This window comes from Orycteropus afer, unplaced genomic scaffold (assembly GCF_000298275.1).
Source record: "Orycteropus afer afer isolate SDZICR_OR568_19922 unplaced genomic scaffold, OryAfe1.0 scaffold00038, whole genome shotgun sequence".
NCBI lineage: Eukaryota > Metazoa > Chordata > Mammalia > Tubulidentata > Orycteropodidae > Orycteropus > Orycteropus afer.
Window position 1 is genome coordinate 8,615,100 of NW_006921625.1, and position 15,002 is coordinate 8,630,101.

Genomic DNA, 15,002 nt, shown 5'->3' on the forward strand with positions numbered 1-15,002 from the left:
TTGCCCAACCTTCCTTCCGAGGAGTGGCTGGTGGGTTTGAACCGCCAGCCTTCTGGTTAGCAGTCAAGTGCTTTAGCCACTATGCTACCAGAGCTCCTGATATTAATGATATTGTTTGATAATTTCCATATCCTGATGGATCACCTTTCTTTAGAATCAGCACAAATAAGGATCTCTTCCAGTCAGTTAAGACAGGTCACCGTCTTCCATATTTCTCGCCATAGAAAAGTGAGCTTTCCAGCATTGCCTCCATTTGTTAGAACATCTCAACTGGTAGTCCATCAATTCCTGGAGGCTTGTTTTTCCCCAATGCCTTCAGTGCAGCTTGGACTTCTTTCTTCAATACCATTGGTTCTTGATCATATACTACCTCCTGAAATGGTTACAAGTCAACCAAATCTTTTTGACACTGTAACTCCGTATATTCCATCCATCATTTTTTAATGCTTCCTGAGTCATTCAACATTTTGCTTTTAGAATTCTTCAGTATTGCAACCGAGGCTTGATTTTTTTTCTTCCATTCAGCTTGATAAACATCGAGTGTGTTCTTCCCACTTGGTTTTCTAACTCTAGGTCGTCACACATTTCATTCTAATACTTTACTCTGTCTTCTTGAGTTGCCCTTTGAAATCTTCTGTTCAGCTCTTTCACTTCACCACTTCTTCCATTCACTTTAACTAGTCTCCATTCAAAAGCAAGTTTCAGAGTCTCTTCTGACATCCATTTTGGTCTTTTCTTTCTTTCCACTCTTTTTAATGACCTTTTGCTTTCTTCATTTATGATGTCCTTAATGTCATCCCATAACTCATCTGGTGTTGAGTACAATGTGTGAAGTCTATCCTTGAGATGGTCTCTAAATTCAGGTGGGACATACTCAAGGTCATAATTTGGCTCACGTGGACTTGTTTTAATTTTCTTTAGCTTCAACTTGAACTTGCATATGAACAATTGATGGTCTGTTCTGCAGTCAGCCCTTGGCCTTTTTCTGACTGATGATACTGTCCTTCTCCATCCTCCATTTTTACAGATGTAGCCAATTTGATACCTGTGTATTTTATCTGGTGAAGTCCACGAGTATAGTTGCCATTTATGTTGCTGAAAAAAGATATTTGCAACAAATAAGTTGTTGGTCTTGCAAAATTCTATCATGTGATCTCTGGTGTGGTTTCTATCACCAAAGCCATTATTTTCCAACTACTGATCTTTCTTCATTTCCAACCTTCACATTCTAATCATCAGTAATTATCAACTCAGGGACTGCATGTTTGGTCAATCTCAGACCGTACAAGTTGGTAAAAGTCTTCCATTTCTTTATCTTTGGCATTAGTGGTTGGTATGCAAATTTAAGTAATAGTCATACTAACTGGTCTTTCTTATAGGCATATGGATACTATCCTATCACTAACAGCGCTGTACTTCAGGATGGATCCTGAAATGTTCCCTTTGGCCGATACCAGTCCGTTTCAGCTCACCAGTGCCTAGGATATTGGTCTTTATGTGTGCCACTTCATGTCTGACGACTTATAATTTTTCTACACTCATACTCCGTACATTCCCCATTTCGATTATCAGTGGAGGTTTCCAGCTGTTTCTTCTCATTCTGAGTAGTGTCACATTAGCTAACAAGGGTCCCAAAAGCTTTACTCCACCCACTGTCAAAAGGTCAACATAATCATTTTTTATGCCAGGACCCTTTGAATAAACCTGCAAACCTTGCCCCAGGTGTGACAGGCCCTCCTGTGGGGGAAGCCTGGGAAAATCACACACATCTACTTACCCTCACCAGCCAAGATTTCCTCTCATTTTATTTGCTACAGTTTGTACTCTGCCAACAGTATATATGTTTATATTTTTCAAAAAGAAGATGATATTCGACTACTAAAGAGACCTTTTCAAATGACGTGGATGGGATTCAGGGAATTCTCTTCACTCCCCAGGGCCACAGAAGACTCCAGAAGGATGGAGCAGCCATGGCAGCCTCTTTGAGAACTGTGGCCACAGCAAGAGATAGAAGCGGTTCTAGAAGATGGCGGTTTGGGTCCTCTTCTTCCAGGGACCCAACCCCACCCAGACCAGGCCCCACCCCCTGGTGCTGCAGTGCATGTCTGGGTATCAGTTCAGTGACAACCTGCTTCCTCCCTAATAGGAAGTGAGCTACAGTCCTTACCTGTAGTCTAATCTTGGTGCTTCATGGGACACTTCTGTTTCCTTAACACTGTGGTTCTCAGCCAAGAGGGATTTTGCCCCCCAAGGGTCATCTGGCAATGTCTGGAGATATTTTTGGTTGTCACAACTTGGGGTGAAGGGGCTACTGGCATCTAGTGTTGAGGTCAGGGGTGCTGCTAAGCATCCTCAGGGTACATGACAGCCCTCACTCCACAAAATGATCCAGCCCCAACCGGCAATGTACTGTGGCCGAGAAACCTGCCTTAACCTGGAGGTGAGAACGTAAGTGCCTACCCTCGGGACTGGAGCCAGGACCTCATGACATGACACACACCAAGGTACCCCAGGGATTAGGAGGTCCTCCAAGCCTCAGGCTCCCCACCTGTGAAAGGGGCCCCTCTCAATGCCAGGCTTCTCTGCCAGTGCAAAACAACAATAGCGTTAACTAAGTCTCTGGTCTGAAGAGTCTGATTCCCATGAAACCTGCACCACCTACAAATGACCAAACTGCTTAGGATTATGGAAAACCGCCAGAACTTTCACATCTTTCGGGTTTTAGTCTGAAGCTACAGAACCACCCACGGACTCGGAAACCCTAGCCCGGACAATGAGCTGAGTTCCAACAAAACCTTTAAGGCATGCTGTTCTTTGTCTTCTCCCTGGATTCCAGAAGGACCTGGTGTGCTCTCAGAGGTCTGAACTTCTAATCTGTTAGTGTCAGACCAGCAATCTGTTCTTTCCAGCTGATGGAGGGAAGGCCAAAATGAAAATTGGATTTGGGGAGTGATATCCATTCCAAGCGCTGCCTAGAAACACCGCGGCAGTAAGAAGCAAGTCAGGGTCTCGGGAAGCAGCAGTCATCGAGGGAAATGATGGGGATAACTTTATTGATTCCGGCAGCTTAAGAAATGTAAGGTCTGCCGCAGCCTGGCAGCTGGGCGGCAAGCTAGCTTCTCAGCGGCATTTTTCATTAAAAATAAAGAAACAGGGACAGAGAATTATAACCTCACGCATAAGATACAGTTCGTCTGAAAGGGCCTTATTTTGAAATGCTGCACATTTAAAATGCCTACACATCCTAAGTCTCAAATAACATCAATGAACATTTAAGAAAAACAGTAAGGGGGGGTGGAGCTAAGAATATGCAAATGCTGCCCTATTGTCTGTCTTGGGGAAAGACAGACAGACAGCCAGGCGAAAGGAAACAGTAATGTGGGAGGGAAGCAAGTCCCAGCTCTGCCCTACGTGCTCGCTCCGAGCAGCAGACAGGACAATCCCTTCACTCCCCAGGGCCACAGAAAACTCCAGAAGGACTGGGCAGCCATGGCAGACAACAGACATGAAGGGCCGCCAACAACCACAAAGCTAAGCCCTCCTGGGTTAGCATCCACCAGATGAGAGAAGGGGATTAGCCAAGCCCCATCCCCCACCGCTGAGGCCACGCCCACCACAAGGTGGGGGCAGCTCTTCTTTGGGGGGCAGCAGTGGGGGAGGGAAGTTTCTTGTTTGGAATGTAGGAGATGCAGACCGTGGGAAAAACTGGAAAAAGGCCAAAAGGGAAAGGGGGTGGGTGTCACTCACGGTCTTGAGGTCAGTCACTATCAAGTCAATTCCAAGTCATAGGCTTCTCCATCTGCGTAGAGAACTGCTCAAGGGTTTTCAACGCTGGGACCCTCGGGAAGCAGAACGCCAGGCCGGTCCCTGAGGTGTCCCTGGGTGGTTTTCACTGCCAGCAGTTTGGCACTTAACCATTTGCCACCCCAAGGCTCCTCCTTAAGGTCTACCCATGTAAACATAACCAGTGACAATGTCTTGGTATTCGACTCTTTCTGGTCCTCTAGGCAGGGGCAGACAGTCTTTGCTTTGTTTGGGGGGAGGAGGGTGTCTGTCTATCTGGGATGGCTGTCAGCACACTGCTTACATGATTCTAAATCCTGCTTTCTGACTTACCATTACAGCATCGGCATTTCCCCCGCTTCACAACAAATTATTCAAAAAATTTATTCGCTCTTAAATTCATCAAATGAGTAGGATATAAATGGATACACAGTTGCTTGTGTTTAAAAAATGTTAAGATAAGACAGTATTTATAAACATAAATGAGAGCTGGGAGGAGGTGGAAGAAGAAAGGAAGGAGCGAAAGCATGAAGACTTGTCTTGTGGATTTGCTTCCGGGACCACATCACTATTCTGCATAATGATACAACAAATTAAATGATGAAAAAACAATCCTGTAACAATTAAAAGTAAAGTAAATTCAAAGTAGGAGCAAGAAATGTTTCCTAGTGGCTTTAAGACACAGTGATTTGATTACAAATATGTTCCGGGGAAGAAAACAGCCTTAACCTGTAGCAATAATCAGTTAAAGTAAATGAATCCTGCAGTCACATTACTGGTGGGAGGACTGGTGTCACTGACAGAATGGCAGGGCCAGGTACTCTTGTGGGTGGCTTCTTTTGCAAAGCATGATTCCTCTGCAATCTGAGACTCTTGTGTACGTTATGGGCTAAACCAAGTAAGTAATTATGTCGGTATTCTCACAAATTAGGAATTTTGACATGGAGAAAGGAAACAGGTACAATTGATGAGATTAAGTGAAAACTCACAGGTCCAAATCTGAATCTCAAATTTCAGTATGAACTCCTGATGTATTTTATGTCTAAAATTACACGTATTTCCTAGCTCTGTCTAGTAAAAAAGGCTTAGAAATGACAACCAACCCAGTAGCACTGAGTACCACTAATACGCTGATTATGGCTTCTAAACAGTATTTTCCACAACAGTAAGCACAGCTCTGTGGAAGGATGGCTAATTCCAGGCCTAGGACAGAATATACAAGGCAGGTATGAAATATCTCACTATACCAGAGAGTAAAGTAATCCTCAAAGACTACCAGGCTCAAAGGGACCCAGTCACATCCAAAGGACTCAGACCCCAACCTCAAGAGGCGCCCACTGATCAAAGACGAAACAGCGTGAGCATCCGCAGCATAATAACTGCCATGGAATGAAACACATAAACTCTGTTTAAAAGCAATGATTTATAATGATCAGTATTTAAAATATCACTGATGACCTTTGGAGGATATTAAAGAGTCAACTCATTATTTTGAAAACTGATAAAGGGAAAGTAACAGGCAAAGACAAAGTCAACTATTATAAAGAAATGTGCATTTCTAATTGCATTAGAAAACCAAAGGGAAGAACACCCTTAGCATTGCTCAACCTTAAGGAACTGAAGAAAAAATTCAAGCCTCAGGTTGCAATACTGAAGGATTCTATGGGTAAAATACTGAATGATGCAGGAAGCAGCAAAAGAAGATGGAAGGAATACAGAGTCGCTGTACCAAAAATAACTGGTCGACATTCAGCCATTTCAGGAGGTGGCATATGATTAAGAACCAATGGCACTGGAAGAAGTCCAAGCTGCCCTGAAGGTACTGGGGAAAATCAAGGCTCCAGGAATTGATGGAATCCCACCTGAGATCCTTCAGCAAATGGATGCAATGCTGTAAGCTCTCACCCGTCTATGCCAAGAAAGGTGGAAGACACCACCCTGGCCAACCAACTGGAAGAGAACTGCATTTGTGCCCACTGCAAAAAAAAGTGATCCTGAGGAATGCAAAAATTATTGGACACTATCATTAATATCACACACAAGTAAAATTTTGCTGACAGTAACTCAAAAACAGTGGAGCGCTACATCCACAGAGAATTGCCAGAAATTCAAGCTGGATTCAGAAGAGGACATGGAATGAGGACATTATTGCTGATGTCAGATAGATCTTGGCCAAAAACAGAGAATACTAGAAAGATGTGTGCCTGTGTTTTATTGACTATGCAAAGGCATTTGACTGTGTGTATCCTAAAAAATTATGGCTAACATTGTGAAGAATGAGAATTCCAAAACCATTAATTGTGCTCATGAGGAACCTGTACAGTGGGAAGGATATGTGTCAGGGTTGTATCCTTTCACCATTCAATCTGTATGATAATCAAAGAATCTGAGAAGCTGGACTATATAAAAAGAATGCAGCATCAGGATTGGAGGAAGATTCATAAACAACGTATTACATTGGGCAAATCTGCTGCAAAACACCTCTTTAAAGTGTTTCAAAGCAAAGTTGTCACATTGAGGAATAAGGTGCACCTGACCCAATTCATGTATGTGATATGTAGATGACACAACCTCGCTTGTTGAAAGCAAAGAGGTCTTAAAGCACTTATTGATAAATATCAAAGACTCCAGCCTTGAGCATGGATTACACCTCAACACAAAAAAAAACAAAAATCCTCACAACTGGACCAATAAACAATACCATGATCAATAGAGAAAAAGGTTGAAGTTGTTAGGGATTTCATTTTACTTGGATCCACAGTCAAGGCCCATGGAAGTAGCAGTCAAGAAATCAAATGACATATTACTTTGGGCAAATCTGCTGCAAAACACCTCTTTAAAGTGTTTCAAAGCAAAGATGTCACGTTGAGGACTAAGGTGCACCTGACCCAATTCATGTATTTTCAATCACCTCATATGCATGAGAAAGCCAGACAGGGAATAAGGAAGACTAGAGAAGAATTGATGCCTTTGAATTACGGTGTTAGCAAAGAATATCGAATATACCATGGACCGCCAGAAGAACGACCAAATCCGTCTTGGAAGAAGTACAGCCAGAATGCTCCTTAGCAGTGAAGATGGTGGGACTCTGAGTCATGTTCTTTGGACATGTCATTAGGAGGGGCCAATCTCTGGAGGAGGCCATCATGTGCAGTGAAGCAGAGGGTCAAGAAGACGACGGTCAATGACATGGACTGACACAGTGGTTGCAACAATGGGCTCCAGTACAGCAACAATTGTGAGGCGAGTGTGGCACAGGACAGAACAGTGCTCTGTTCTGCTGGACATGTGGTCGCTGTGACTCGGAAACAACTCGACAGCACCTGACGACAACAGCAGGCATTTATCTGGAATCTCCTATATGAACTGGACCTCAGGGTAACAGACAGTTGATGAGAGAAGTTGCCTGTATAGAAGTATTCCAGAGAACTGATGAAGGAGTGACAGAATTCAAGTATCACCATTTTGCGATCCTCAATGGGTTACTGGAGTTAGGAGCTGATCATCCATGGCTGCTAACATCACAAAAGGAGACAACAGGACGTTCTGTGCCTCCTGAGGGCAAATACATCAACTACACAGAAAGAGTGGGCCTGCAGCTGACCGAGCTTCTGGAGCTAAATGCTGACATCTGGGCAGTGGAGGCCAGAGCAGCACGTGAAAGGCACCCCAAGGTACAGTGGATGGAATCCATACTGTGGGGAACACTAAGGATACACAACACGGTTTGTCTTTAGAACAGGTGCAAGGAAACACAAAAAGGAGATGGAGGGAAACCTATAGACCCTTAAGAATCACAAGGACCAATCACAGTACAGAAATCTTACCTGGATCCTAATTCAAACAAACTGAAAACAACACGAAACATTCGTGACAACTAGGGAAATGTGAGCAGTAACTGGCTATGTCATGATAGTAAGGAATGATTTTATTTATTTAGAGGTGAAAATGGCATTTGACTATGTTTTAGAGAAAGGAATCCTATCTTTTAGAGATGAATAGAAATATTTATAGATGATGTGATTTGATTTCTGGAGTTTGATTCAAAATAATCTAGGAGAGAAGAGTGACAGGGGCAGGGATTAAACAAGTAGTGATTAAACACTGGAGGGGGCTCAAGGGCCAAATGGGGAATGATCTGAGCCCAAAGTAACGACAGTGAAAGAACATCAGTCTAGAGCAAAGCCATGTCCATGAGCCCATGCTGGCGTAAGAGCCCAAGTAAGTTATTTATGGAGAAAAGGGAAAGCTGTTCCTTACAGAAAACTCCAATGAACAAACATAAAAGGAATGATGGGAACAGAGTCACCAAGAGCAGACACATGAGGAACACTGTTCCAGGCAGGAATCCACACGGGGCCTAAAAGGAGGCAGAACAGGGGCTATTTGCATGGTGTCAACGTCCTCTCATGCCAGACACTTCACCACAAATAGTGACGTTACCATGGAGAAACTGGCCACTCCACCCAGCTAGTGATTGCAGTTCCATCACCAGTAATGGGCCAGCATCACACCACATACCCCGACAGGATGCTCCCGGAGGGCCCGGCATCATTGCTGTGAGATTCCAGCCAAAAAACGTGTAACCTGAATTAAACTGTGGAAATATCAGGGGTTAAAATGAGGGCCATGCTAAAAAAGAACTGGCCAGTAACCAGCAGCCACCAGGTGCCACGGCCGACTCTGAAGCATGGTGACCCCGTGTGTCAGTGGAGAATGTGCTCCACGGGGTTCTCCAGGCTGATTGTCTAGAATTAGATTGCCAGGCCTTCCCTCCACCATGCCGCAGGGTGGACTTGAACTTCCAACCTTTCAGGTAACAGCTGGGCACTTAGCCACTGCCACCACCACTGGCTGGTGCTCTTCCAAACGATTCAGTAAGTGTCCCAGAGCGAAGGACTAAGGCAACATGACCACTGCCTGCAACGTGTCATCCTGGTCCAAGAAACGGGACATCAGTGGCATGATGAATGAAGTCTGGCCAGTTGATAGCATTGTACCAATGTCATTCCCTGACTGGGGTCACTGTTCTGTGATTCTGTGGAAGGGAACACCAGAGGAAGCTTGCTATAAGTCAGAAGCAACTTGATGGCAGTGGGTTTGTTTTTGGGGGATCTGGTGTGTGACGATTCTTTGTACTAGTTTTGCAACTTTTTCCAAGGTCTGAAACTACTTCAAAATGAAAAGTTAAAGCAATTTTAAGTGGTGATTAGTTGATAATTATGGTACTCAGGGATGGGTATCTGGGCATTCATAACGGTACTGTCTCAATCTTCACGGATTTAATATTAATCATTTATTTTATTTTTGATAAAAATATACAGAACCTGTCTCATTCCAGGTTCCAGACACGATGATCAGTGATTGGTAACATTCTTCACATTGGGTCCACATTCGTGGGCTTCGGTTCCAAGGGTTTCATGCCCATTGACTTACACTCTACCTCCCAGCCTTCTGTCCAAGGTTGAAAGCGATGTCCATTTGGTCTTACAGAGACACTTTGTAAAAGAACCTTTTGAGATAAACTTACTCAGTTTCAAAGGTCACATCAGGGGCTACTTTCGATTCCAGGTTTGAAGAGTACGTGAGGGCAATTTCACAGGTGGCTGAAGTTTTCTATGACAAAGGTTCAAAGGAGGCTGGACGGATGTGACAACCACATGCCAGGCACGGCCCTTGTTTGGATTTGGGTTGAACCCATCGACCATCAAGAACATTTCTGACACAGCCAGGGACACTTATGTATGGCCGGTATTAGATAATACTCAGGAATTACTGCAAATATTGTTTGGTGTTTTAAAGCAACGTAGTCATGTCCCAAAATGGCCGTATTTCTGAGACACATGCTACAATACGGGAGAGAAAATCAGAAGAAGTCAGACCTGCTTCAAAGAGCATCAGAGAAGAAAAGAAAGAGAGAAAAGTCCATGAAAAGAAAGGAAAGAGGCAGACGAAGGCAATGCAGCCACATCTCTTCTGTGGTGAGTGGGAGACCGCTCCAGGCCTTTACTGTAGCTGCCTTCCTTTGGGGCCCGTTGGGGGTTTTGACTGCCTCTGAAGCAAAGCAGTGGAAACCCAGGGGCTGGTCCATGAAGTCTGTGTTCATTCACGTTCCCCCACACAGCCGCCTGCCTCCAGTGTCCTTCAGTCACCCACCAATGTCCCTCACAGCCGTCCACTCGTGTCCCCCACAACCACTGTCAGTGTCCCCCATAGCCACCCACTGCTGTCCCCCACAGCCATCCACCTGCATCCCTCACAGCCACCCGCCACTGGCGTCCCCCACAGCCATCCACCTGTGTCCCCCACAGCTGCCCACCACTGGTGTCCCTCACAGCCATCCACCTGTGTCCCCCACAACCACCGTCAGTGTCCCCCACAGCTGCCCGCCACCGGTGTCCCTCACAGCCATCCACCAGTGTGCACCACAGCTGCCCATCAGTGTCTTCCACAGCCAGTGTCCCTCACAGCCCCCTGCCACTATGGGTGTCACTCATAGTCACCCACCAATGTTCCTCACAGTCATCCACTGTGTCCCCCACAGCTACCCATCAGTGTCCCCCACAGCCACCTGCCAGTGCCCCCCATAGCTGCCCACCAGTATTCCCCACAGCCTCCTGCCTATGACCCCCACAGCCGCCTATCGGTGTGCCTCACAACTGCCCACTGGTGTGCCCCACAGCTGCCCATCACCAGTGTCCCCCACTGTCACCTGCCTATGTCCCTGAGACACCCCAGACATGTATCCTCTGAAAATCTCAGGGAAATGTGTGCCAGGGCCCCACACTGCTGTTTTTCAAAGCCTCAGGAGGGACCAGTGCTCTGGACCAGAATGCACTGGGGCCATGCTGGTCCACCCACAGGGCTGTGGATGTGTGGTTTCCCTGGGGCCCATCCGAAAGGGAAAGCAGCACAGCTGTGGCCACTTGTAGGTACACGTCCATTCGTTCTTCAGCAACATTCTCAGAAAGCTGTGTGCTGAAGGGGACCAGCTCTGCCCTCGCCAGGCCAGGGCAGGATGCAGGCTGTCCCCAGAGCAGTCCTAGTGTAAAGCGGCAAGGGGAGTGCTGCTATTTCTGGCATATATTGTTTGAATCTTGCTGTTAGACTGTCCTTCTAGCAAAATCGTTTTAATATACTGATCAGCCAAACTCCCTGCCATCAAGTCAATTCCAACTCATAGCGACCCCCTTTGGGTTTCCAAGGCTATAAATCTTTAAGGAAGCAGACTGACTCATCTTTCTTCCTCAGAGAAGCTGATGGGTTCAAACCACCGACCTTTAGGCTAACAGGCCACTGCCTTACCCACTACGCCACCAGAGCTGCTTAACGCACTGGCAGGGCTTGTCAATTCTTATGTTTCCAGAGAAGGAGCAAGAAAGGCACTTTGAGAGAGCCAAGGGCATTTCCACTTCTCACTTTTATATTGAAAATAATTTAATGATTGGAAATAGACAGTGGGCCACGTTTGCGGCCTTTTCCCCCTTTCCTGCCTATCAGCTTTTGGAAGAGGTCCGGGTGGTGAGCCTGCAAACCCATCTCAAGCCCAGGGCCCCCTGCGCAGTGGCCTGGGCTTCCAGCTGCGCTGACAGATGCCTGCTCACGCCCACTTCCCAAGGAGCCCTCATACCTGGTGAGCTTCCACGCCCATCTCTCGCAGGGCCGACGTGAAGAACTCGGGAGAAGGCTTCCCCACTACTTCGGCCTCGATGCCACAGGCATACTAGGAACAGAGAAGGGCAGGCCTGGGTGTGGGGCCCAAGGAGCAGGCCCAGGCCCAGCTTGCAGTGCAGGCCTCCCTCTGGGTGGAGGAAGGAATTAAATCAAACTGGTGGCCGTCAAGCGGATGCTGACTCGTGGTGCCCCACGTGTTACAGGGGCGCACTGCTCCACTGGGTCTCACTGGCTGTCGCCTTTACCGAAGCCAGTCGTCAGGGTTCTCTTCCACAGCACTGAACTTGAGCTGTTACCACCACCCCAGGACCTAGATAAACGACTGTTGCAAACATGCGCTGAGGGATCAGGGGCTTTAAGGAGCCTGAGAAGCGTCTCCCGTGGGTAAGAGCATCACAGCCCTACATCAGACTGCCCAGACACTGGGGGTACCCACCATCCAGCACCCTGCCCTCTGCTGACCACCCAAGCACAGCTGCGGGCAAAGTCAAGGGGCCCTCACCCTGACCCCATGCTCTTGCTGCTGCCCTGCCCACCCTCCAGCTACGTCACCGGCCCTCCAGGAGGGCTCCTAGGCTCCCTCCCTTTCCCTAAGGGTAGGGGTCCGGAGCCATGCAGCAGCAGTGAGGATGGGCGTGGACAGGAGCGTAGCCTAGGGTAGGAGCCCCCAGCTGGGGCCAAGAGTGGGATGGGGCACAGCAGTGGAGGGCTTTGGGAAGTGGAAGAGGGAGCTGGGAAGGAGTTCAGAGAGGTCACATCAAGACTGAAGTGCTGCTAGGAGCAGGGTCAGGAACAGAGGGTAGTGGTCAAGGCAGGCTCCATGTCCTGAGCCAAGAGGAGAGTGAGGAGAGCAGGAAGTGGAGGGTGGGCACGGTGGGGCCAAGGTCAGGAGACGTGGGAGCACCCAGCTGAAGGCCCCGACAGGAGGGTTCCTACACAGCCCTAGCATCATTCCGGGCGTAGAGCCGCTCTCTCCTCCCGAGAGACTGGAGCACACACAGCACACGCGGCCCAGCCGGGGCGCACACGCTCAGCCCCCCGGGGCAGGTACCTCGAGTGCCTTCATGTAGGCGCCCACATCCAGCATCAGGCCAGAGGCCTCTTTGTAGTAGCGGCTAGAAAAGAGAAGGAAGGGACAGGTTGGTGTGAGCCTGGGGCCCGGGACGAGACACTGCCAGGTCTGGTTCAGGTGACTCAGAGAGCTGAGCCATCATGAGCGGTCAGTCCAGGTGCCGTGCTGACAAGGGCCCATGGAGGTCAGTGCACTGAGCACAGACCCCACTCCCGGGCGAGAGAGCAGGGGGCAGCAGTCAGAAGGGCCGCCCACTTCATCTCGTGGGGACCCCACCACAAGGGTTCACAGGGGCCCACAGGACAGATGGTTCCATCTGCTAATACAGAGAAAGACAAGTGTTTGGAAAGGCCCGCAGCCCCACAGAGCATGTGGCTAACCCCTAATTGCTAATAATTAACCCCTAATTGCTGCCTGGAGAAGAAAATGCCATTAGTTCCACAGCACCCTGCCACGGCAAGACGCTAGCGTCACAGGCACCAGGCGGGAAGACGACTCCTCCCGTCACCGGAGGCCAGGCAGGCTCCAGAGTGCAGCCAGCGCAGGAGTGCACCTCTCTCAGGACGGCCTCCCTGCTTCTGTGGCTGCTGCACGGACCCCGTGGCTGTCTGTGCCCAGAGCCAGCTGGCCAGCCCTGACTGCCGCTCCCTGCTCACCGTGATGGCATGGGTCAGGAAACCTGTGCGGCACAGCTCTGCTGACACACGAGGGAGGGGCGGCCGTGAGTGGGAAGCGACCCAACAGGAATTCGTTCCATTCTGTACAGAGCACTCATGTCAAGGTGGATGTAGTCTGACCCACTCTTTATTATTCATCAAGCAACACACTGTTTCCTCGCGACAGACATCTCCGTGGCATGGCTATCCACTGTGTGGACGTGCTGTTAACTTTGTGACCGTCCCCACTGATGGACCTGCAGGTGGCTTCTCATTTTCCACCCCAGCAAGACTGTAACGAAATCTCTGTGGATTTCAAGCGAGGTCCCGAGTGAATTCCAGACCAAGCATTTCTGAGGTCCTCAATATACACTGCCAAGTTGCCTTCAAGAAAACGGTACAGATTTATTCTCTCAGCACCAGGAGCATCATGAGCTTTTGAGAATCAGGGAGGCTTACAGCCACAAGGCCGAGTCCTTTCCCCACTCCTCCAGCGGGACGGGAATTCTGGGGCCACCTCGCAGGAAGCACTGACCAGCTTAGGAGGTTCTGTCTCCTGACCACAGCCAGCTGTGTGAACAGCCAAGGGCAGGGCTTTTGATCTGGCCACTGGCCATTCTAAGCACTTTATTTACTTTGTTTAGTTCTGCCCAGCACCCTGTGAGCTGCAAAACCAAACCAAACTCTGCCACCGAGCTGATTCCAACTCAAAGTGACCCCCTTTGGGTCTCCGAGGTGGTATTTCTTTATGGAAGTAGGTGCCCAGTCTTCCTTCCATGGAGTGGCTGGTAGGATTGAACGGCCAACTTTCTGGTTAGCAGTCAAATGCCTTAGGCACTACATCACCAGAGTTCCGCTGTGAGCTAAACAATGATCATAGTGGCACCATCATGGTGGCTTTCCAAGTGGCAGTGCAGAGGCTAAGGGGAGTGAAGGAAGCTCGCTGGCTGCTAAGTGGTGATTGGGCCAAGAGTGCAACCTGGCCCAGGCTGACCCTGTGCTCACCACCTCTAGGTTACACTCTAGAGCAGAGGGTTGGCCCACACTTGCTCTTAGGGCTTTTTTGCCTGTCTATATTTAAAAATTAGGAGAGTTTACATACAATACCCAGATTCCTGGATTCTTTGGAAAAATCACCAAATCTGACAGTACTGGGCCCCATGTGCCTGCACTCAGCTTCACTGGAACACTGCTGCCATTAGCTCTAGTTCACCACAGACCCCACCTCTCCCTACTGTCCCCTCATCTGAGCTTCAGAGTCAGGTGCCCTGTACCTCTCACTTTACTATACTTCTCACAGGAGAGAAAGATTTCACTGCGGCTATGTCCCTATCAAACATGGGCAAATAAAGACGTGTCAAGAAAGAAAAAAGAGGATACATTTGTTTTAGGAACAAAGAATATTCTTGTGTGTTTATCATACAAATACAAGGTGTCTCCGTGCCCGAGGGACCGGAAGCTGCCCGGCCCGGCCTGGCTCCCCTGATGACACTGTCGCCCTCCAGAGTCTGCGCTGACGTCTCTCCTGAAGCAGGTTACCTACTGTGGTGGTTACGTTTGTGTGTCAACATGGCTGGGCCTGGGTGAGTGGCTGGGCAGCTAGATGTAGGATTCCCCATGATGAGACTGGTAACCATGGTGGAATCTACTGTGAGCAGCTGAGTAGCTGCCTTAGGGATGTGGTTTGCTTCCTGTATATAAGGAGAAGCCTTGGGGAATGGTCTCTAGCTTATGGCATGCTTTGACCCTGCATGTAGCTGTGTCATTGTTCAGCAGCCTGCCATGCTCTGCCAACCTTGGGACTTACAACGGACTTG

The 15,002-nt window shown here is 48.3% G+C and overlaps 1 protein-coding gene across 1 annotated transcript in view; it reads right to left on the reverse strand.

Moving 5' to 3' along the window:
- LOC103193647 (phospholysine phosphohistidine inorganic pyrophosphate phosphatase) overlaps positions 1–15,002 on the reverse strand; it is a 135,904-nt gene that overhangs the window by 94,266 nt on the left and 26,636 nt on the right. Inside the window, exons 4-5 of the mRNA XM_007936901.1 lie at positions 12,509–12,572; positions 11,414–11,506 (exon numbers count right to left, since the gene is read on the reverse strand). Coding sequence (XP_007935092.1) covers positions 11,414–11,506; positions 12,509–12,572 — 157 coding nt within the window. The remainder of the gene's footprint in view (positions 1–11,413; positions 11,507–12,508; positions 12,573–15,002) is intronic.